General features: G+C 38.9%; 1 protein-coding gene across 1 annotated transcript in view; it reads left to right on the top strand.

The window, feature by feature from the left end:
* Nucleotides 1-367: 367 nt before the first annotated feature.
* Nucleotides 368-24535, top strand: part of FAM13C (family with sequence similarity 13 member C) — a gene marked incomplete at both ends in the record, with an annotated part of 133353 nt that continues 109185 nt past the window's right edge. The window contains 4 exons of the mRNA XM_082486162.1: nt 368-392; nt 594-803; nt 2543-2726; nt 8585-8720. Of these exons, the coding sequence (XP_082342288.1) occupies nt 368-392; nt 594-803; nt 2543-2726; nt 8585-8720 (555 nt within the window). The remainder of the gene's footprint in view (nt 393-593; nt 804-2542; nt 2727-8584; nt 8721-24535) is intronic.

The following is a 24535-nucleotide window of genomic DNA, read 5'->3' as shown; positions in this document are numbered from 1 at the left end:
GTGTAGGTGTCAATGGGTTTTATTAGGATTTACCACATCACAGGTCCTGTCTCAGCTCCACAGAACAAGAATTATATTAGTATTTTAAGAACATGCAGTAGAAGTAAAATCTGTATTAAGATGCTATAACAAGGACAGTACCTAAGATGTAGACCCTTGGGCCTAAAAATAATAAAAACCAGTTTCTGCTTATCACTTGTCTGTTTTTATTCCCCAGAAATCATTATCTTCTGTTCAAGTCAGGCACACAGCAAATAAGGTCTCGCCAGATCTACAGTGCAGCAGAGAAAGAAGCACATTTGGTGTTCCTCTGGAAACCCTCACGCAGGATGCAACGCAATGTGGAGTTCCTTTTCTTGTGACACAGATGGTGGAGTACCTAGAAGTATTTGGTAAATTCATGTTTTCTGCTTGGCCTCTGAAAACTGTTATTCTTTGTTTCAGCTGTACTTTTCAACTGCAACTGCTGAAAAGTCTATTTTTCCAATTATTACGCTTTCTCAGAGGAGCTTTTGCTTTTTGAGATCCAGTCCTCATCACATAGGTATGGTAATGGAACCATTGCTTACTGTTTCTAATTTCTTCTTAAACAGGTCTGGAACATGTTGGTATATTTCGAATCAGTGGCTCAGTAAATAAAATCAAGGAATTGAAGCAGAAATACAATCAAGGAGAAAAAGTAGACCTTATTAATGATGGAGATGTTGATTCTGTGGCTAGTCTCCTGAAACTTTTCCTGAAAGAACTGCCAGTGGCTGTTTTTCCAGACAACATCTGTTCTGGCTTGTTAAAAACTTTCCAAGGTACAGAACAGGCACCTTCCAAGCTTCTGTCCTTTCTCTGACGGTGACAGATATATGTTCATTGCGCCTTCTTATAAACAAGGATTTAAATTTCCTTAACCTGAGACTGATGTTTAGTTGCTTTTGATGGACAAGTCTTTTGAATTCATTAAGGCTTTTTGGCTCCCCAGCATCTTGTGGCTTTGCAATCCAATCCTGTATTCTTTGAGGAAGTACCTCTTCTGTATGCTTTTTTTTTTTTTTTTTTAAATTGGATACCTCATTTGTTACTGAGATAACATTTTTATTTTTAATCTAATCACTGTCGTAATGCTGCTTGTGCCTTTAAATAGCCACTGCCTCACTTCACTATTTTCCAAGCTGAAGCGTCTTTCTCTATTTAACCTTCCCGTGTACAGGAGCCTTTTTGTACATCCCTGATCCTATTTAGTACTTTTTACTAATTTTCTTAGGGTCTTCTTGGACAGCAGTGTGTGCAGCAGCATGAAGCATTCAACATGCAAAGCCTACAGCAATACACTGTCTAGTTCCCTGTTCATGTCTATAATGGCTGAGCTAATGTATTCAGATGATTCTGCCCAGTGATTTTGAGTGATAACTAATTCAGGTGTTTGCATACAAATAAGTGGGTTTTGTGGGTTAGATTGCATGTTGCTTTTGTTCAAACTTCATCTGCTAAGTGCCAAGTTAACTATGTGTTTAGCAAAAAAAAAAAGGAAAAAAAGAGAAAGGATTCATTTTCATCAACTATGAAAGCCTATGCTGAAAGATCTACAGTTTTTTGCAAACACCTTTTTTTGACTACCCTGAACAGTCTTACTGTTCTTTTCTTTTTTTTCCTTTGTATTTTTTTCCCCTCTCCATTCTATTTTCCATCTTGCTCATTAATAGGTTGAGCACCATGGGTCTTGGCCGTGATGAAATGGATTTTTTAGGGCTAAAATTGCCCTTTAGGGCATGATTTGCTATTCACAATGTCAAAGCTACACAGATGTGTCCTGGTGATCTATGGTAAATTTGAGCATCAGCTGCCAGTTATTGAGCAGTACTGTCATCTCAGTTCTAATAACCAGGAGACTTTATTATACTAATTCTGAACTGCTGATCAAATAGAGTTGTTTGTGAACCCATTTACTGGCTTGTAACTCTTTGAAGAACGAGAACCAAGAAAATGCTAAGTATCCTCAATTTAGAATTTTAAGCGTCTCTTGTGTAACTGCAGTTGCATATTTATAGAGCAAAAATGTTTTGAGACTGAGAGCTACCAATTAGTCAGGAAATGAAGATGATGTGGGGCTGAAAGGCTACAATTTCTTATTGCTTTTAATGAGAGTCACACAGCATGTGTAAAATCTCTCGGGAGAGGCAAGGCTGACAATTTTGTATCACCTATAAAGGCAGCTTTAAGGAATCAGGTACATGACTACTGCCTGCAATTCCATTAAAAAAGCAGCAAGTGCTAGATCATTCTGTCATAATAGGAAGAATAGCAGAAACGGTATATATGCAACTCAATATCTGGCAAATCCATGGTACTTAAATATTGAATTTTAAAAGTGGCTGTCAAAATTTAGTGTACAAATTCTTTGTTTAGGAAATATTTAATTTTTACTTTGCTCTAATATATTTTAAAAATCTCTCTTTCTCAGATCTTTAATAATGCTTATGATGGTATTGTGTTATTATTAGGAATATCTGTGTAATAACTTTTCTTTCTCCCCCCCCTCCCCCCCCCCCAGAGCAGAAAGTCCACACAACAGAATGTATAGAGAACCTGAGACAGTTGCTCAGCTGCCTGCCCAAAGCCCATCAAAGCCTTCTTCAGTTCCTGTCTGCTTTCCTGTTAAAGGTAGCAACATACAGTGCAGTGAATTTCATGACTCTGGAAAACCTAGCCATTGTGTTTGGGCCTGCTCTTTTCAGGTGAGTACTCTCTCTTTAGTTACCTTAAATAGTACTACTAGATCACACTTTACAATGAGGCTTTCTGTCATAACTGTACGTCCAATAGTAAGTGCAGCATTTTGAAAGTTAAATGCTTATATAGTATATTATGGGCAGATGTGACAGATTCTGAGCTGGCTGACAACCTTCATCCTGTTAGGCACTGACTGTACAGAGCCAGCCTCAACTAAGAAACCATCTGAAAAGATGAGGCACGGGGGATGGAGAGCTGTGTAATGAGAATGACTCTTTCCTTTAGCCAAGCTAAGTGCTGGCTATGGAGGCTACTTGGTTGTTAGCCTCGGTTCTGAAAAGCTAAGGCTGACTTTGACCTTTTAACAGCATTGATATCAGACAAGGGAATCTCCTCTATCAAGAAAGAGAAGTAACTCATTCTGCCCTTGCCACTAAAATGCAAGTTGACATCCCAGCAGAGGCTACCTGAGCTTGCAAGCAGCGACGGCTTAGCTGAAGCTAGAGAAGGTATGTTTGGGATGATGGTGAGTGGACACAGAGCTGGATGCTAAAAAAGCAAGGTGGAAGGGCATATGACATGCAACTCAGGGTGGCGAGAAGGAACAGCCTAGAGTAATCTGATAATGGAGGATTTTCCAGTGGAGCTGGAATGATTTAATTCTTTATCCTATCCTTCATGTCAAAATGCTTATACCTGTCTTACGATTTGTAAGCCTCTGTTTTAGTGGATCAAAGCATTCTAGCATAATGTGGACTATAAGCAAATGCCACTTTACAAAATGTGTATGTTAACAATTAGTATTTTCTATGCAGCAAAAAAAGCCTTGTTATTTTTCACTTTTTTTTATATGGCAAGCAAAGTAAGTTATTAAAAATATATAGTTAGAAAAATTGGTACCAAGAATATAAGAAATCAATGACAGGCTTTGTTTTGGGGAACTGCTCTGTTTAACCTTGCTGCTGTTTCCATAGGTCTCTGTTTATTTCTGTTTACCTGCTCTGTGGGCTTATCAGCAGCTGTACCAGCATATAACCTTTGCAGGTGATATAAGTAAAAGAACCCTTCCTTTAGCCAAAGTACAGCTAGGGAGAAGAATCCAATGACATGTGGTGTGGTAGGAGTTATGTCATTCGCTTCTGTGAGAATAGGCTTCACCACCAAGGATATTCAGTGATGGAACAAAGCAGTTCTATGACCAAACCCCAAGTTCCTTAATATCTTCATGCTAAAATTGGTAAGTGAGTGTAGGCAGATGAGGTTTGCTTCCCAGTGTCTGGATTAGTTGTGTGGTGATACTTCTAAACAGGTAAAAGACCGATGCCAAAAGGCCTTGACCCCCACACTAACTCAACAAGGACTGCACTGACTGTCACTCTTCTGCAGTCGGGCCCCCTTCACTATCACATGGGGCTTCTGTGCATGCACGCACACACAAGAATACTTTATTTTATTGCTTTATCTCTCTTCTCAAATTCTCTGAATGTGTGCCCACTGATTTCTGTATCTACACATAAGGATCCAGTAGGCTCCCTTATTGATTGATGAGTTATTTCAGTTTTTAAGCAACCCCTTCGGTTTTGGGAGATGGTCCAGCTACTTCTAAACATGCCCCTCTGCCTGGTTTTTATAGTACACTTAATGTTAACCTAAATGCTTGTGGCAATGACCTGTCTGAGAAGCCTTGAAAAAGATCAGCATCGGGTTTCCCTGCCAGAGTGTCTTGTCAAGACAACACAGCAACCATAAATAGAAGTATATCTGCCCTATGAACATTAACTCCAGCTTCTTACAGTCATTCTGATCTCACCAGCTCTGGGAGAGAAACCAGTAAGTCTGGAGCTCATTTTTTGTAAAGCGTGTAACTAGTGCTGTCTTTGGAGAGTTACCTCCTAGGATTATGAAAAATCACCTTTTTGGTAGTTGGGTGCAGAGGAGAAGCTTGCAACTGTGACTTTCTCTCATTGACATTGCAGTGCCACTTCCTGCTGAGTGACTTGAGGCTTCAAATGATTCCAAATAAACCATTTGTTTCATCCCTTACAGCAGCAAAATTCAAGGTGGCAAACCATATCTGCTGACACAGGAAATAAAGTGATAAATATCCTTTATCTCTTTCAGAGTAAGAGTTAGTGCAGTTAGCTGCCGCGTTATTAAACATTTGGCAGCCAGAGTATAGATTCACTGGAAACTGAGACATGTTGGGTAGTACTTGCTACAGTTGTTCAGTCAGAATGTGAAGGTTATGGAGAAAACAGCTCTAGAGCTAACCTGCAGAAATGCATACCCCATGCAATTGTTGGAAATAACCCTCTGGATGTAATGTCAGCTCCACTTAGGGCACTAATTCATTGCAGGTGTTAAAACTCTTCTGCATCTATTCTGGCAATCTGCGTTTTTGTGCAATTACTTCTCCCTTCTTTGACATTAAACAAGTAAACTAGGTTGTTTATAAGCCTTTTTACTTCACATTTTTGATCTATTTATATTCAAGTGTAAATTCTGTCTATGATTATCACCTGTCTCCATCTGTTGACACTTTTATTTGTGGAGACCTGTCATGCTTATAATTTCATTGAAATGACTGAGTTGGAATATTCAGTAGTTGGAACACTGAACACATACGGGCCTTAGGAACACAAAATTGGAATATAAAACTTGCTGCTCATTATACCTTGCAAACCTAAACTGCATATACCTCACAATTAGTAACTATGGTAATTGCAACACAAAAAATATAAGCCTTAGTGGAGGTATTATATTAGAAGTCTAGTTACAGGATCACAGAAAACTCCTATTATCATGAATTTTAAATGCTAGGAAACTAATATCACCGTTTCTGTGAAAACTGAATATTAAATAAGTTTTCTTCTCTATTTTTAATCTGTTGTAGCCCTTACTTTGATGCTGCTTGTATTGAATATTTAACAAAATCTTCACGTTGGAATTCTTCTGTTATATTATTAGTATATATGCTTCCTGTCCCTGTTCAGGGTGGTGGGACCCAAAGTGGGAGTAAGAAAAGAAGGTATATTTCAGAAAAGTATAACAGAGTGAAATGTTTAACTTTACCTTTAGTCTCCTTGGCAAACCAGCTCCTAGTGATTTCTTCTATTGGGCTCCCTCCCTCGTGCTATTTTTCATCTGTGAGACTGAGTTAAGCTATCTTCACCACTGTTAAGTTGCTTCACCAGCATCTTTCAGGTTGCTTTTCTTTTAAATTTTTGACCCTGCCCTCTGTTTCATATCTTTTGAGACTTCAATCTTAATATCGTCATGATGCAGCATTCATGTCCTTGTCTCCTTGTAGGTAAGAGGAACCAAAAGCATAATTCATAAGTCAAGTATCAGGGTGGCTACTGCTCCCTACAGTATCTTTGCTAAGCTCCACTCTTCTATCAGCTTTTATTGTTGGTTTCTTTCTGCTCATCCTCTGAACTATTTATTTCTGTTGCCATTCATTCCTCTTGTGAGCTGTTTCACATCCTGCTAGTCTCTGTAAACGCCAACAAGAATGTGCTGCTTTGCTTTTTTCAGAGATAGAACTGATGTTACTTAAATTTCTGTGAGTACTTCATTATACCTCATCTTGGTAAAGAGATTTCTGCTGCTAACCTCAGTAAGCAATTCTTGCATGAGTGCACAAGGATGCTAGCCAACCAGCTGTTTGCTTCTACTCACTTTGACTCATTCTTTCTGTAAACTTGCAGCAAGCGTCATAGTCAAGCCTCTGCCAAGCAGGGAACCTTGGCAGATCTCCTGAACAAAGGCAAAGGACTGTATGGATTTTCTAGCTCGCACTTCGTGGCAAAGCAACTTTGAAAGGTTTAGGCTCAAGGAAACCAGTAGTTGATTCCTGATGATCAAGTTTGAATTGTTTCTTATTTGTAGTGAGTGTTCTCCCATGTTTGATTTGCACTAGAACCGATTAGAGGGGTTTTATGTGAAGTGCAGAATATGCTTCAGTAGCTGTGCTCTTCCTAGGAACGTGTTCCTGGATTCAGCAGTGTGTGAACATGGTTGCCCTGTTGTCAGTCTGATAATATATTTTCTGCTAGCAGCAGAAGTATCTGAAGAGGCAGGAAATGATTATTTTACAAAATGAATTGAAAGTCATTATGGAAGGTGGCTGCAGAGGAAACTAAAAATGTATTTGCTATATTTGGAATACCCATCTGTTGCGACCTGTGAATATCTGTGAATGAGCAGACATTGATATTTGGAATCAGCTGTAGGGTCATACCCCAGAGTATAGATTAGATTTGTTTTAAAATGAATTGAGATCTGGGCACCCAAAACATAGGCTGCTAGTAAGGGAAAGTGGGACCCAATAAGTAGGGAGAGAGCTGTTTATCTTCATGGACAACTTGTGGAGTGCTCCTTGATAGTAAGGAGTTAACAGCTGGCAGAGGTGGATTTGGGAACACATGTCTAAGTTAAAGAAAGAAGCCAAAAAAGAAGGCAAGGGACTAAAAATATTGCTTGTATGCCCTGTGAGTAGAGGGTGTTAATGTTTGGGTAAGTGATGAATAATCTCTTAGGACTGTTGTATGTAGGAAAGGCTGTTGCTCGGTCAACCAGATTTTGCATGCAGGCTTGCTTTTTGTGGAGAAATTGAGTCTGTCCTGAGAACAGGAGGAATCTAAGAAGGAGAAATGTTAGCCAACCCTAAAGAAAGAAGTGATGACACAGTAGTTTATCCTGTAAATCTGTCTATGTTGTACCTGGCTATAACTCTGATTAAACCATCACCTTTCAAAAGGAGCCCAACTCAAGTTCTTATAGAAACAACAATAAGTTTACAAAAGGAGAACGTGAATGAAAGCAATTGGACTGTGCCTGGTGCGTATATTTAATTGGACTGGGCCCAGTGCGTATATTTGTACTTTAAAATCACAAATTAATAATTAATGTACTGATTTGGCAAACAGAAGACTGCTATGTGTATGTCTCCACATTAGTCTCCAGAGTTTATGAATTTCTTGTTTAAATATTAATATTGTGCTGGGTGGAACTGAGTTGGTGCAGCATAGCTGGAGAAGCTGAATTAAGGCGACAGCATTTATGTAAATGTCCTCCAAGCTTCCAAACAGTTCATGGGGCGCGGGGTGAAGTCAGGAAATAGTTTGTTCAGGGAACGAGATTAGAATCCCTTATGAAGAATCCCCTGACTTTAATTAAATTCTTTCAACTTAGTCTATTTGTGTGGATAGTAAAAGTTCAACTACTATTTATTTTAAAAAAGAGAAAAAAAAAAAGAGAAAGAAAAAGAAAGAAAAAAAACCAAAACCTGTTACAGGAGCATCCAGAAGTTTCACTGCACGTTCCTGATATCTGTGAATTAATAAGTTATTACACTGAAAAGCTTTCTTACCTATGGTTTGTGGTTTTTTTTTCCCTAGCAGTTCAGGTAATAAGACATTCTAACCATCAAAGTTCACCTTCATAAGCTAAGCTAGAACAATAAAACACCTTTCTTCCATCCTCAATGCCAGTGAGTGATGGCAGATTTCTACGTCTTTTTCTGTCCTCTTCATCCTTGATTTTATGAACTTCATGGTGGAGTTACCGTCAGCTTTTAGCTATTTTGTTGTGCTGCCTCAAAGATTCATTGTGCTGTGAATCACTGCAGCAAACTGGGGCTCCATCACTGTGAAGCTCCCAGTATTGTGAACCCACCAAATTAAGTCAGTCCCTGTCCCAACGATTGCTTGTGGGAAACAAGGCTGGCACTGTGTTTTATCCAGTCTCCCAGCTGGCTGCTTTGTTGAATTATCTTGGGTACGGGGGGGCTCCTTGTGTGACTCATCATTAGCCCCTGGTCTGCGAGCTCCTAAACTTAATCCATCTCCTCTTCCCTTAGGATCCCTGTCAGTCCCTTGTCTTGCGAAGAGCAAAGGCTTTACAATGGCCTCCTGCTGTATTTGCTTCAACACCATGAGATGCTTTTTGTTGACCTGAACCCCTGTTTCTCACAGAGACAAGCAGATGGCCTTCAGGTAAGAAAGTTGAATTAATTGATTCAGCAAGTCATCAAAAGTGTTCTGTTAGATTGGAACCTACAAATGGAAATGTATTTGCTTCTACATAGTGTATCTAATGACTATAGCTTGTTGCCAGCAATGTAAATATTCATCGTATGCCTAAGCTAGAGGGAAAACATGAGTGTTTAAAATTCTGATTTTGAAAAAAATGCAAGTGCAAAAGTAAAAGGTCAAGAATAAAATCCCAAGTTGTCCCATTTAAAATACCTTAATATCGAGCTTTGTTAGATCAAAGCCACTGGATTTTTGCTCAAGTGAAGCACTTCTTTTGTGTGTGTGTTTGACTGTACAGTGGTGATGCAGGAAAGAAAAACCACAAGGGTGAAACCCCTCTCACCTTTCCAGAACTCACTGTGTACATTTCAGCCCCTCCTTGGGCATATTCTTTTTTAAAATATTGCTAGGATTTTGAATTCTTTCTTGCCTTTTTTGTCAAAAGCCTCCTGGTGGAAGAAACATGATGGACAAATGCTGATTTAGGGAGAGGGTCAATATAAGTCTTGTTCTTGGTTTGTGAAGTGATATGTCATTGCTGCTTAACTTGAAATTAATTTTTAGAAAAAGACATGAAGGAAATGTTGTAGCAAAACCTACAGTTTGATACTGCACCGTGCAGTTAGCATACATCCTAGCGGTTCACGACTAGATTGATAGCAGTGTGCCAGATCAGGTGAAGGATTGTAAGATATTTGCATTGCATGTAATTGTAGATCATGCTACTTGTGTTTGTGACTCCTTAAGTTCCTGGCTTCTTTCTCCAAGCATCTCTGTTAAGGAAAACCAGCAGAACTCTTAATACAAAGTCAAATTCAGTATTTAGAGCATACTATATATCCCAAACTGAATATTGAGACTGTAATGCTCCTTGGAGCCTCTCTTTTAAAATAAATCCTGTACAGCTGTAGGTACAGAGAACAGAAAAGACTGATACAAGGATGTTTCTGAAATATTCCTGCTATGGCACAGAACACGGCCCCAGATCTAAAATTAGGATCGTTTCACACAAAGACAATGTTGGAGCCTGCACCTCTAGCTGCCCTTACTCTCTAAAGATGTCCCATGTCACTACCATCTTTAAGAATTTCTGCAACCTGTACTCAAATGAGCATGCAAGATCAAAATATTAGTTGTCCCACTATATCTGCTTCTGCTTACAAAACTAGAAGAAGCATCAGCAGCTAAAGGAAATTGGAACAGTATTAGAGAAGCCAGGAAACCTGGCTTTCTATTGCAGTGCTTTTGTTTCAGAAGCAACTTCCCTCCCTGTAATTCTGCAAAATGTCACAGTCTGTCTGGGATTGTGGTGATGTGGGAAAAAATTCTGCTGAAAAGATCCTTTCAAGTTCTTTAATAAAACCTCAGACAAGGCATAGCCATGAGGCACTCTCCTCCTCTGAGGTAAGCTTATGAAAGAATTCTCATCTGTGGGTGAGAAGGGAATTCAGTATTCTGTGGTTGATCTTGTTTTTGTAATTTCTGGCAGGAAACCCAGCACATTGGATAGGTACCCTTCATCTTTCATAATATAACAATTGCTCAAAGTCCACTAAACTGGAAACATCAAAGTTAGGTTTACAAACTAAACGTATTAAAAGTGCATGTTCTAGTTCCAGCAAAGCAAGCAAAAAGTGAAATGGCAAACCTGGCTCAGATCCCTTGTTGCTTCCTGGAAATGAAACTTGCTTTTATTGGCTGTTTCTCATGAAATAACTTAAAGCAGTTACACAGATACTTGCATTTGGACTACTTAATTCCTGTCATTATTTTTTGTTGTTGTTGGGGTGCCTTTTTCCCCCCACTTCAACATTATATGTTACCCTAGTTATTTGAGCTTTAACAAATTAAGGCTATATCAATCTGTCAGGCATGCCACATAGCTGATATAAACTTAACCTTCAGTTGTGTCTTTGTTAGGCTAGATGGGCAAGATTGATTGTTCCTGAGCAGAGCTCTTAATATCTTGAAATGCCAGGAGTCATCCCACCAACTCTACCTCTGCAGGCTGGTTCAGGGTGACAGACCGGGAGAAGAATTTGCAAGTTTTTGAAAGGCTGAGCTGGAGACTAGACTACTCACAGCCACCTATTCCATCTAAAGATAGTGGTTTAAAAGATATATCGAAGTTACTGTGTATTTTGATTTGTCCATTTTCCTGGCCATTATATGTTGTACTTTTATTTTTTTTTCTTAGAATGGAGTTGGAATGCTGTAAAATCCTGCCAGGGTTTCTTTTCTTAAAGCTGTCCTATAACCTTCTGTCCTAGCTCACAAACTGCACTGGTACTAAATTGATTTTCCTGTTTGGCTTAAATCATTCCTCAAAAAAAGGTTAGACAACACTTTGGTGTTTGTTGTGACCTGATGCCTCTCTAGGTAACTGTGTGTAACCTGAAATGTGTCACTAGCTGTGTTGGAGGTGTACAAGATTATAGCATAATTAGATTATGAACCAAACCTTGCTAATAACAATTTTTCGTGCTGTTTGCCCTCATCATTTCTGAATCTTGTGTTCTAGATAAAAGTTGACTCTGGATATTTTTTTGACATCTAGTCCAAGAGTGTTTTTTCATATCTCCTTTCTGTACAGAAGCAATAGATAAATCCATCCTAAATTACACGCGCTACCTTTGTCTTGCAAACAAAGAGTAGCCTGACTTTGTGGGTCCATGCAAACCACTGCATGTCTCTCCATCAAAGAATGAGATTAATTAGAAGAAAAACCTACACCCTGAGGAAACAAGTCTCATTTCTTGTTTTCTTTTCATCCTCAGTCCTTTTATGCATGCTTCACTATATATCAGTAAGGCTGTAGGGACTGCCTATTGATTGGGTCTCATGTAGCTGCTCGCTACAATCATGGAACACCATTATAAAGGGGTTGCAGAGATCCAGGGGGCTGGGGAGGTGGACCTGGACACTCTCCTGGACTTGCAGGTTGACTGCAGACACCTCACAGTGAATTTCCAAAACTGCAGTGTGGTTTGGAGTTGGTCAGAACAGTGCAACTGAATATTTCATGGATATTTTATCTACTCAAATTATGGTTTTGTTGGGAAAGCTTTTGTGGTCTGGAGAGTTTTGTCAATCTTAGGTTTTTTGCCTTTTTCAAAGAGGAGATGGATGTTTCGGCATTAACCCTGTTTTGTGAAGAAAGTGCGGTGCCTCACTCTCATCTGAAGTTGCCATAAAAAATAAATTGCTGTCTCCCAAATGGACTGTCCTCCATTTGGACGGCAGTAATAATTTAACTGATGTTTTCCTTTGCTAATCCCGTGACAATGCTTGTGGAATTAGTTGAAACCATTCAGAATGAACAAATATATTATCTCATGATCCAGTAAACTGAAATTTCCAGGTTAGACTAAATTGTCTTGTCAAAATAATTTTTTGGGGTAGGGGAAAATAGATCCAATTCCTATTTGTGGCTCTCGACAATTTTTCCTAAGCTTTCCTAAACTGGTACAGGTCTTGATTATTGCTTTTCACGTAAGTTCTTCACTTAGCAATGGTAACTTTTAGTTGGGTTTAGATGTAAACATGGCAAATTCTGTGTGTACCATGTGAATTACCAGGAGATTTGTCACTGTTTTTGTAGGGTTTGCTGTTACATTATAGAAAGACGTCTTAATGTTATTTCCTATTCTGTAGAAAAAGTATTTTCCCCAACATTTGTAAATTTAGCAAAAGCATGGACTTCTTAAACATTAAGCTTTAATTTTGTGTTTGAGTATTGCCCAAACCAGAAGACTGGATAAAAAATGCCATACATTGAGGATCAAGTACGACCTTGATCTCCACAAAAATTGTGGCCGATAGATTGTAAAACTGCATTTTTTTTTTCTGACTGTAGGCATAAGGATTTGATAAAACCTTCTGTAGCCTAGCAAAGTGTGACTTAACACAACCAAATTGGATGTGGCTGGAGTACTCATCACTCCTTCTAGGTCTTCAGTGCCTTTCTGCCTATTGGTGGAAGGAATAGGGCACAGAGAGAGCGAGGTGCTATTTCCATGCTTTCTCTGTGATCTGCAGCAGACTGTCCTTTGTACTGGAGATCTGTAACTTGGAAACGACAAGTGTGCTTGGTCTCCATTTTTAGCGAACCGCGGGGTGTGCAGGGAATGTCATTGATCTAATGTTTGCTCCAGCAAAAATGGGGGTTTCTCTTGACTTGCTGTACAAGTGCTCTGGGAAACTGCTGTCACACTTTAACCCCTTTCTATGACTTAGTGGATTTTGCCACTATCCACTTTTCTCTCTTTTTCCTCCCTCCAGTATGTAGATTTTTTTATAATTTTTTTTTTTTTTTGTCTGGGGAAGGCTGCACTAGGAGAGAATATTGGCAGGAGATAGTGTGCTTAGTGTGACATGAAGCACGTTGTCAGCTGTGCTTTACTGTAAGCAGCTTGAGCACAGAAAGGGAAGCTGGTTAAACTGAAATCCTGAGGTTCTTTAATGCAATCAACACTACAACAACAGAGCTCAGGCAATCACACTAGCTGATTACACTGACCACTCTCTGTCATTCAATAATGATATAAAGTATGTGAGAGGGGAAGGTCTTTCTAAAAATGGTCACTGACACAGGCCTTTCCTGGCTTGAAAAATAGGTTTTGAAGGCAGTATACTGTACAGAAACCAACTCGGTGGAGACATCTTTGTTACTTCTCAGTCTGTGAATGCCCATTTTCAGTTTTGCTGTGAACAGAGCATCTCAAAAGCTCTGACCGTAGTCAGGCTCATAGACTTTATGTAGATTACAGATTAAGGAGTTTTATCTGCAATTTGTAAAGGAGAGTAATACCTGATGTGTTCAGAGCATCAGCCAGTTGCTTCGCTTACTAAGATCAGCTGCACTACAAGGAAGAGGATTATAATTAATCGGCTAGCGTGCACATTAGGATAACACAGATTTCTGCTTTCAGAGGATCTGTGTGGTCTTCCTCTGATGTTTTAAAAATTTACCACAGCACCTAAACCTAAGACTTGTGGCTCTGAGATTTTTTTCAGGCGTGTCAAGGTTGCAATAGAGGATGGGGCCGGCAACGTTTTCTTCCACTTGGTGTCAGCATTGTTCTCTCTCACTCCAGAGCTGTTACTTGCTTTGAACGTAACCCTTTAATATGTTCTGAGTACCCATCTTAAAATTAGGTATTACATTTCTATTTTTGTAACGTATCAGAACATCAGCCTGTTCCTTCCTCAGATAATTACTGGTATCAGAGAGGCATGAAGGAAGGTTATGAATTCACCTCCAAACCATTATGAAATCCAAGCCTTTTTTATTTTCTGCTCATGTCACCTTCTTTGCCTCAAGAGGACTACCAGTAAAATCTCTTGCCACTTTTGTATTCCGTTTCTTTGATGTACACGAGCAATTTGATTTGTTTGCTGATGATCTGGGCTTTTTGAAAAAACAATGTCAGAAGTGAAGGCTTTGATAGGAAAATTATCCCTTGGGAAATTAAAAGTATTTTTACTGAAAGGCTTGTGATACATAAGCATCAAAATATTTCAGCCTTTTTACTTGTCATTGGCTGTAATACTAGGGGAACAAAAAGACATTATTTTAAACCCTTACTGGCTTTTCATTTCATGCAAAGTTAGGGATGGGAGTGGGAAATGTTTTCAGAAAAGCAGGCAAGAAATATAGAGTAAAATACAAACCTGAAAAAAAATTCCACTGTCACAAAAAAAAATCAAAGTAAGAAAATCCAATTTTTCATTTAACTGTAGTTAATCGTAGTTCACTTAATTGTAGTTAGTTGCAGAGCTGTGCAACAATGAATTTAATAGACATATTCTGAATGCACAAATGTCCCTCAAGCTGCCTCCCCCCAAGCAATTCCTAGACTGCTTTGTTCCTCTTTAATTAGTTTATTTCACCTATTCTAGAAAGATGCAAACATGCTGAACTACTTATTCTTTCCTCAATTCGTGTTGTTTAAGGCCAGCACTTATCGTAGTTGCATGCAGAAAGACTTGGATGAATCTTGAAAGCATATTAGGATGTTATAGCATAATGCAGTTTCACTCCCAACTTATTTGGGGTTTTGCTGTAGAGCCGACTCTGCAGTATTTAATTTCTTTGCTTCAAGTAAAAAAGGAAATGCATGTTCATGACTCAGCATTTCTGCTAAATAGTTTCCAGAACTATGAAACTAAATACTGGGTACCTTTTTATTTTACTATGAAAAAGGAAAGAAATGAAATTACAAATGCACTTGAGCCAAAAACATAGGGAAAAAAAAGGAAATGTATGGCAAAGTTGCATGCTGCACCTGTTCCCCAGGGTTCATGGTTAGAAAAGTTTAGTCCAAGTTGTCCTGATTTACTGCTACACCTTTTTTTTATTTTTTTTCTCAGAACAAAAAAAAAAAAGAAAAAAAAAAAGAAAACAAGAGAGAGATTTGTGGAAAACTTGGGGAGGAATAAGTGGAAAAAGCCTGTAAAAGTATTATGGAAAAACTAGGATACTTCAGAAAGTTTTAATAAGAGCAAATAAACACAACACCTCCATATGTACTTTTTTCCAAATGCTTTTCTAGTCAGTTCAAAGACCATTTTTCATTTAAACAAACATTATTTCTGTCTGGCTTTGCATGCACGGGTTGGCTTGCTTGGCTGGTAATCTGGATGGACACTTGAAGCTGTCAACAACCTTAATTCTGACCTTTGAATTTTCACTGACCGTCTGCTTTAATTAGATGTTGCCGTATTCCCAGTGGACTGCAGATGAGCATACAAGGATCTTGGCTAGTAAAGAAATAATAGTGGACCTTAGGCTATTCTGCCAAGTGGTGAGGTAGTCAGCTGTGCCTGGACATGATCACATTAAAGGATGCTAATCAGGACTGAATTTTTCTGTAAGTTGTTAGGAGGACAGGGAAATACTTGAGGGGCTGCTGCTGTTTGATCCAGCTTTGCTTCCAGTATTCAACTAGAGGTTCCTGTGGGAGTTGCTGGTGTCACTGGGCTGCATGAGAGAGCAGCTTTTGACTACTTCAGGAGACTCCTCATGCCAGCATCTGTACATGGGGAGCTGGGCAGAGGGGGGACCCAAATCTACAGGTTAAACCCAACCTCCCCTCCATCTTGTGCATGGGGTGGCTGAAAGATGCAGACGTTTGCCAAGATGAGGGCTGCTGGGATCTCTGCCTGGCATAGGCAGGAGACGGGCCTGGGTGCTGGGTCAGGGAAAGGCTGATCCCTCTGTAAACCCTGCGGGGAGGGGAATGGTAAAGCTACACAAGATAAGTACATGGGTGTAAGCAGAGGAGAACAGGAGATGCCATACGAAGTGCTTTACAGATTCGAAGCTCTGTAGCTTTAGGATTTCTGTGTGTTTTATTTATATTCTTTTTCCTCCCTTTGAAGACATTAAGCTGAATGGGACTACATTGGAAGAAAAAAAAAATACTTTAAAAACAAAATTAAACTTTTTGGTTTACCAGAGTGTCTATATGGTGGCTTTCATATTTTCATAGAGTTGTGGTGGAGATCAAGTGAAGAGATTGTGCTTTAGAACTGTTGATCTGATATTATTTTAGTTCTTTACTTTCTAATTTTATTTTCAAACTCATTGGGAATTACATGGATAGCTCTGAGCTTCATGATCTTTTTCATTGGTCGATACAAGAAGACCATGCAGCAATAATAAACTGTGAGAAGAATTTGGATATATACAGCACACTGTGACTCAAAACCATACAGCACTTCTAAAAATATATTTGTCTTTTGCATATTTTCACTAGGAAAGTATAGCAAGCAGTCTACTGCTTAATTGCAACACATGATGGATGAACAGAATATTTCCTTGATTAAATATTTGATCTGCTGCTTTACTTTTCTTCCAACTCTTGCTTTCATGTCCTTAATGTTTAGTCTAACCAAATTCCTAGCTATTTCGCTGATCATTTATATTTCATAATGCTTTCCATGCTTAACCAAAATGCTGGTTGGGGAGGGGGGTAGGAGAAGAGGAAGATAAACTGTATTCAAAATTAATATTAAATGGGCCATGGAACAGTAAAAAGCTGTATTATTTAATTACCCTTTGCAACAACTAAGCACAGTTCATGTTAGAAGCTTAAGCAACTTGTGAAAACTGCTGTTGACAGACCAGCAAGCCGCTGTATTCTAGATATCAGTGAGCTGTGCATGCCCTTCTTTTCACCTGCCCTTAGTAATTTGTGTGTTACAAAGAAAATAGCCTTTTCTTTTTGCAAGTTGTAGAATAAAGATGCTTCTAGCAACTTTGTAGTTGCAGGCAAACTTGTCAACAGAAACAAGATCTCCCTCTGGATCTGCCCTTTATTCACATGGTAACCAAGTCATTGCACTTTCTGGCCAGAGACAGCATAAGTAGATGAAATCTAAATCCAGATCCATGTAAATGTAATTCCTTATAAAGTCTATTTGTTTCTAATGTCTATAGCAAATCCAGATCCATGTAATTGACAGTCTTTATGAAGTCTGTTTGTTTCTAAAGTCTATGGGAAAACAGAGAGGAGATGAATTAATTTGTATGCTTAAAATTCACAGATATGCTGTTTCTGAAAAGTGTGATTAGGGAACTCCTAAATCATGATTTAAAAAATCCCAAAAAACCCAAGCAAACAACTTTGCAAAGCTTTACTCTGATTTCTGTTTTTAAATCCTTTGCTAATACCTGAGATGCATATGTCTAAATGTTGCTGCATTTTCCTCTGGTGAAGTCTCCTTTATTTCTTTAAAGGAGAAAAGTTCATACTGAGTGAAAATCAAAGAAAAAAGAAAGAGGAGGGTGGCGTTTTTTTATATTCTTATGAAGCTATCTCTCTTGACAAGCTTGGCACTGCCACAGCCACTCCAGAAAAGGAAAATAAACTCTTCAAAGTGGGATGTGGTAACTTCAATTAAAGGACAGGTCAGCTCCTAGGAATACTGAGGGGAATGATGGATCTCTTCAACTTCTTCCTACTTAATAGATTCTATAATATATAATGTTCCCTTCTTTGAAATTTTTATATAGCATGGGAATTGTCTTTTTAATCAAAATTAACTTCAGACTTGAAAGGCTGCTGCTGTCCCTGTATGGTCTTCAGTTGTGGCTTTTCAATTGGTTGAAAGGGAGAAAAAAAAATAGCAGTGGAAAATAGAAGAATAAATTAATTCTTTGGTATCAACTTACAAATCACTTCAATTAAGATGTTGAGAGTTGTATCGTCATCTCACCCTGCTGCAGCTCTTCCACATCTCTGGAAAGTGCTACAAGGTCTTTAGGTATATCTTTTATTTTCCTTTCCTTCTTTTCCCTTCTTCTCTCTACTGACTTTTATTTTTCTTGATAAAGTGTTATATACTTCTTTGAAATTGTTGCTGTTACAATGTAGAACAAACATTTGGCATTAGAGAGATTCTTTATCTTTATTTCTTGTTCCTCATTAAATTGAAATCAATAGGAGGAAATTTTCACTGCTCTGACCCACTTCACACCTGTTCAGCTATTGGCTCTTTGTCTAATATGACACTAAGGCAAGGAGAAGTCACCTGCCTATAAATTAGGTATTGTACTGATAGAGGTGATGTAAATTGCTCCTTGTAGAGAAGGATGGCAACGTTTCTTCCCTACCTGAGTGCATCTCAGCCTGGTTCTGCAGTTCTTGTTGCAGAGGGTTTTTTTCCTAGGAAGGAAAAATTTTGGAGAAAACCCTAGTGTATTTCATGTTCTTCACTGGCTCTCAGTTGCTTTGGGTAGAGATTGAAGGCCTGAGTCGAAATGTTAGAAGCCCTCAATGGATCAGTGCCAAGCTATGCTGCTTAAAAGGTTATTCCTGTATCACCTCTACTCTGATTTGTGTAGCTGATGTGATGGAGTACCCTGGCTAAAGCCACTTTTGACTGTGGAATGATTGTTTGGAGAAGAGAGTACTATTCCTGAACCAGAGTACTTTCAGGGCATTTTACAAGATGAAATATTTTACTTATAGGAGAGAATGTGGTATGGTCCTGACAAAAAATATCAGCTTATTGGGTTTTTTGTGCTCTGCACATCAACAGGTAACCTCTCACCACAGCAGAAGCAGAGAATGTGTTCTATTGTGAATAATGCTATGCCAGTCTCATTACTCTAGGTGGTGTTTAGATATTATTGTAGGCAGGTTGGAATATCTTCAGTGAAGTGGAACAAACATTTCAAATTACGTAACAGCAAATTCTTGAAATTTTGACTAGGTATCTGCATTTTTTTCTTCCTCAAATAGGTAACAAGTCAACAAATTCTGACAAAAAAAAAATCTTACCATGCAAGTAAAACCACATGAGGGTTTGAAGGCACTATTGGGTCAGCCCACGACGTTCGTGTCATGAGGCATGCATCCTATAGTAATCCTTGGAACACATTGTGAATTAACAATGCACTTAATTGGTTAATTCACCAATTAGTAGTGAAGTAGGGGTAGTGCTATTTTTCTTTCATTAGTCTGATGCTAACAGGACAAACCCAGTGCTATGCAGAGATGCTAGTGCTAGCTCTACATTAGTCGGCAGGCTGGATAGGGTAAATTAGTTTGAACTAGCTATTTAGCTAAAGTAACTGCTTTCAGTACCCATGGTAGTGTTGTTATGCCCACAGTTCAAAAGGGTACAGAAGATAGGGCAAGAATATGTTTGTTTCCTGGATACGTGGTCCTGAATGTCTCAGGCATGTATCATTTGTTTTTAAATGATGAAGTAAAACAAGTTCAGAGCAACTGGCTGCACCAGGGCTATGGCTGGGGAATATCTTTTGTGTACTTTTTTTTTTTTATTATTTGTATGCAAGATGGACAGGAGTTTAAAAGACTGACTGCAGTCTCAGCTGAACCTTTGAATAAAAGCTCTTAACTGCCAGGAAAAATATTGGATGAGTTTTCTTCAATATTGTCTTTCCTACTGAAGAGAGTATTAAAAAAAAGGAAAGAAAAAAGGTCTGTAGTGCTTTCAAAAATTCTTCTTTATCTTGCCCTCACCATTTTGAAGACTTAATATCTGATCTGCAACGTAATCCAAAAAATACATCAAGAGGATTTGTTCATAAGCATACAGTGCGTTGACATCAGCAAACTCTTATGACTGTCATGTTCCCTATCTTGAAGCCTCATTCTAATCTTCTGGTAGCATTCAAGTTCAGTGGTTTCCATTTTGATTGAATTAATTAGTGAAGTTTGGATGATTCCCTGATTCTGAATTTTTCAGAATATTTTTAACAGGTTAAAATATTTTTAAAGGTTATTTTTGCCCTAGTAAATAACAAGTGGGATATCTGACTGCGTTTCTGTATTGTTTAAATCAAAAATACATTGCTCTTTTGGAAGCAGAGAAAATTGTAAATGAGAGCTATAGTTACATACTTATCTTGTCTTTAAGTTAATCTCCCGTTACTAGTCCTGAGCCTTTCAGGTTGCCATAGAAACTGCCACAGCCTCCAACTGTGCTTCCTCCAAGACTTAATTGCATTCCGAGTTTCATACACTCCTTATTAACCGCAGCACTGGCAGACACAAGCACATTGCAGAATGAGTTGAATTAATGGTTTGATATGATGTATGCATTTTTTAATATTATGTTTCCATATCCCTTTTCAATTTTTCCTTTACCAGCTCGTTAAACTCTTCTGTAATGTGTAGTGATACCACAGGGATGGATTCTCTCAGTTTGCTGCCACTATATTTGATGTTTTCCAGTCTTTGCCATCAGAGTAGCTGCAAGAGTCATTAGCCTTAGGGACTTTTTTTTCCCTAGAGAAGTCAAATTATTCATGAACTGTATTAGCTCTGCCGAAGTTTTTCTGAGACTTCCCCTTCACCTCTGTGAAGATCAACATGGAAGTACATGTCTGCTATCTCAATAGCTCTGGTAACCTTGTGCTGACTCAGGGCTCTTTACCACGCGATTTTTGCATGATCAGTGTGTGTCAAAGGTAGGCAGTTTTTCAGCCAGGCCTGGTCTTAGGTGGGAAATATCAATTCATCAAAGTAGAAACGAGTATGGCTGTATGCAAGGTTCAATTAAGACTTTTCTGGGAAGTATTTATTATATCCTTGGTGGAATTTCTCATCAAAACTGGGCTGAGAATGTGTCTCATTCAGCTAGTACAACCAAATCTCAGAGACTGCTTTTCCACTTGGTTCCCGGCCTGATGATGCTGTCAGTGCAAATATACTGTTCTTACCGATGCTGTTCTGCTTTCAGTGGGGATAAACATCTGGAACTGATGGTTAACATTACTTTCCTCTAGGTTCAATGGGTGTAAGTTCAGAACTTTATAACAAAAAAACCAATCCCCAATGTTCCCGTTTTGTGCAAAAAGAGGAGAGAAAATGCATCACAACAGAAGGAAGAGAGCAAGTGGTGTGTGTATTTCCATCTCCTGTTACACCCTCTATCTTAGCTCTGCTTTGCTTGTGCTTGGTGGGTAGGAGGTGGGGAACAGAATAGACAACCTCTGTGCACTGTTGCTCTATGACCTGCGATGTTTCCGTACTTCTGTTAATGCTGGCCCAAAGATGTATTTCCATCTTCACTAGAAGCATTAGAGACACCCCAGAACTGGTGAATGGACAAAATCAGAATGATGCTGAGAAACAGGGCAAAGTGAGAATTTTACCAACACGTCACTTTAAGATGTTAATGCACATTAAGTCATGCTTTTAGTTACCGAACATCTGAAGACAGCTTAAATATACCCATTACCACTTTTAAACTTTTCAAATATCCTTGAAAATCTGACCCTTTGAGCTGATGTTTTTTATGTGGTTCGCATTTTTTTTTTCCCCTTTTTGTCATTCTCTGTATGTGCTACATTGCTTGAATTATGTATTGATAGTCCCCTATAAAAATCTTTGAAATTGAGTCAAGTAAACCAAGGTAGCTTTTCTGGCCTCAGCCTTACTGCTAGTATCTCTCTGGGAATTTGTATGGAAATTTTTGTTCTTTTTTTAGTTCTTTCAACAAAAAAGATCAATTAGGAAAGGAATAAATTATGACAATAATGTCAGGATTAATCTGTAAGAGTGTAGACAGTTTTGCAGCACTCATTTTCACTCTCTCTTTTTTCCTCTCATTTTTTTTGTTAGCTACCTATTTTACACTTGCCACAATGCAGTGCGCATCCGGTCTCAGAACTTAAATCTCTTCTACACTGCCTCAGCTTTCCTTTTTAGCTGCTCTGTAAGCTTGCATGTTAAAGAGAGCTGGATTTCCTTGCCAGTTCTGGCTCAATTTACATTTCCTGGATTACCCTACGGAATGTCAACATATATTCTAAAAATCTGTGTGTGCTGGAGACCTTCCTCAAACATTCTAAAACCCACTTACTTTAGGTTGGGATTCATTTGGATTTGAATATAAAATAAGTGCTGTTTGTTGGCTCCCTGTCATTCTTGAGAAGCCGGACAGTTGCCGTGTCTTTAAGTTGTCTGTCTGCACGAGCTGTTTTCCAGGCAGCGACAGCACTTCATTTACAGAAAGCACTGCTTGCAATGTCTCCCTAGGCGTTCAGAACAAAGACCTTGCCTATCAACTGGACAGCCCAATGTGTGAGCATGTAGAGGGCTCGACACCAGTTACAAACAGCTGCTAGCAATCTTAGCAAAGAGAAACAACTCATTAAAAGTCTGAGACGTGCCAATAGAAGGTTGTTTTACTCTAGAATGTATTGCAAAAGCTTTTTTCACAAGCAATAATTTCTTTTGATTTCTGCAGTTTACAGTATTTTTAGGCTTCTGTAGTTGATGGTATGTTGGTGGTAGGCTGTTCTACAGGCACATGGCATCTTTAGAGTATAGGTGGCTGAATATTTAGGGTATCTCTGGGGCCACATTATCTCATGCAGTTCTGGTTAGGGAATACAGCACTTTGTTGCAGAAAGGCACTTACCGTTTTACTTTGCTTGTCATGCCTTGCCAAAACCTGTGTTCAAGTACCTATTGTCCATCCTTCCTTCCCTTCCCCATCCTGTGGGTGAAAACCGACTCACAACCAGCTCTTGGTTTTCGCCCAGAGGTGGGCGAAAAGTAGGGATGCTTCTACGTTACACCCTTTTTGTTCTCCCTCTTGTTTGTCAGACCAGATGTAATGCTGCTCTGGGATGTTTGTGATGGAGGCCTTGCTGCTTCTGGGAGCAGGGAAGATAAACCATGCAAGCTGCTGGCAGAAGTCAGGGAGAGAGATTTGAGCCAGGTTGCTTATTGGACAGTGGAAAGATTAAACCTTGTAGATGACTTTAAGCTTTGATTTCTTCTCCTTCCCTTGTTTCTCAATATAAGCACAGAAAGGTGGAGAGAAACTTGACCATAAAGAGAGTTTTGCATAAGAGGGTACTGCTGAAATGGTTCATACATATCTCAGGCAAATATCCCCACTGAAATAAGGAGAAGCACTGAGAATGGGGAGCACAGGTAGGGACAGGCCATTCAGCAAATCTGCTCTTCAGCTCCCTACCACTTTTTTTGCTTGGTGCACTATATACAGCTTTTCTATAGCACACACTGAGCCAGATGGAAGATAACACTGATAAAATGTGGGTGGAATGTAGGTCCTGTAGGGTTAAGCTTTTAAATTATTGAAATACAGACCTAGGGATAACTTTCATTGTGATTGCTGTACCTTTAGCCCCCCACTTGAGCGTCCAAAATCAATCCCCAGAGAAATCTGTATTTTCTGTCTTAACCCAGCTCACCTTAGTGGCCACTTAGCAGAAGGGTTTCACCCATGTGTTAACTAAAATTGGTCATTTTGTATGTCCTTGAATGGCATGCAAGGGAAATGAGCATGGACTCTATTAATATCTGTTCTTACGTAAACAGAATCCATTTTATTCAGTTCTTCAGCTAATGAAGCACTGTGGGAACAAGACAGTCAGAAGCTTGGGAATTACTCTACAAGGAAGAATCTCAGTGTTTCTTGGCAAAAGTTGCTTTGTGCTCTAGGCTTGCTTGGTAAGAGCCAAAAGTAACAAGGTCTTATTCTGGACAGGAGTTTAAATAAATAGACATTGAATGTTTCTGCCTATCTTTGAAAGCTGACACACAGAAATCCCAAAGTTTATTTCAAAGAAAGCTTAATTTTTATCTAGTTACAGACAGATACTCAATTTTGGGGAGGAGGTCTAATGAAAGAAAAGAGGATTTGGAGTCCCAAATAGGGACTTACGGAGAATTCTCTTTTCTTTATTTACTCGCAAATGCTGACAAAATGGAAATATTTTTTCCTCAGTTCTTTGTCAATGTCCTTACAATAAAAAGACAAAACCAAAAGGTATAAGGTGGCTGAGGTGACTTACTCACCAATAATTGGATTTCTAGCATCAGTTGCCATCAAATTTTTATAAAAGTAGCCATAGGAGCAGCTGTATTGTCATATATGGATATATATATATAGACTGCCATTTTTAGGGTTGTTGGAGAAGACTGTTCTGGAGGCAATAGATGGTTTTAGATTTACGACATCATAAATTTTACAATGCCTTTTAAAATTTTTCTTGCACGCTTATATTGAATGAGTGTGTTAAACGAGAACTTGTGACTGGAAGGTCAATATCTCCAATGCTGTGTCACATGCAGGTGAGTCCATGCCCTCATGCATCCATCTGTCTAGTACTTCCCTGATGTACACTGATAGAGGAAAGTGGGGACTTCTCTCCCCTAGCAGCTTCTTAGCTGGGCTGAATACCGATAGCTCTGTGAATGTGGTATTAGCACCTTAGTTTCTGTCTGTTAAACTGAAATCAGCATATGTGTCATTTGATG

The sequence above is a fragment of the Vanellus vanellus genome, assembly GCF_965231255.1.
Source record: "Vanellus vanellus genome assembly, chromosome: 7".
Classification (NCBI taxonomy): Eukaryota; Metazoa; Chordata; class Aves; order Charadriiformes; family Charadriidae; genus Vanellus; species Vanellus vanellus.
Note: the sequence above shows the minus strand (reverse complement) of the source record. Positions and strands in the feature narration are given on the sequence as shown.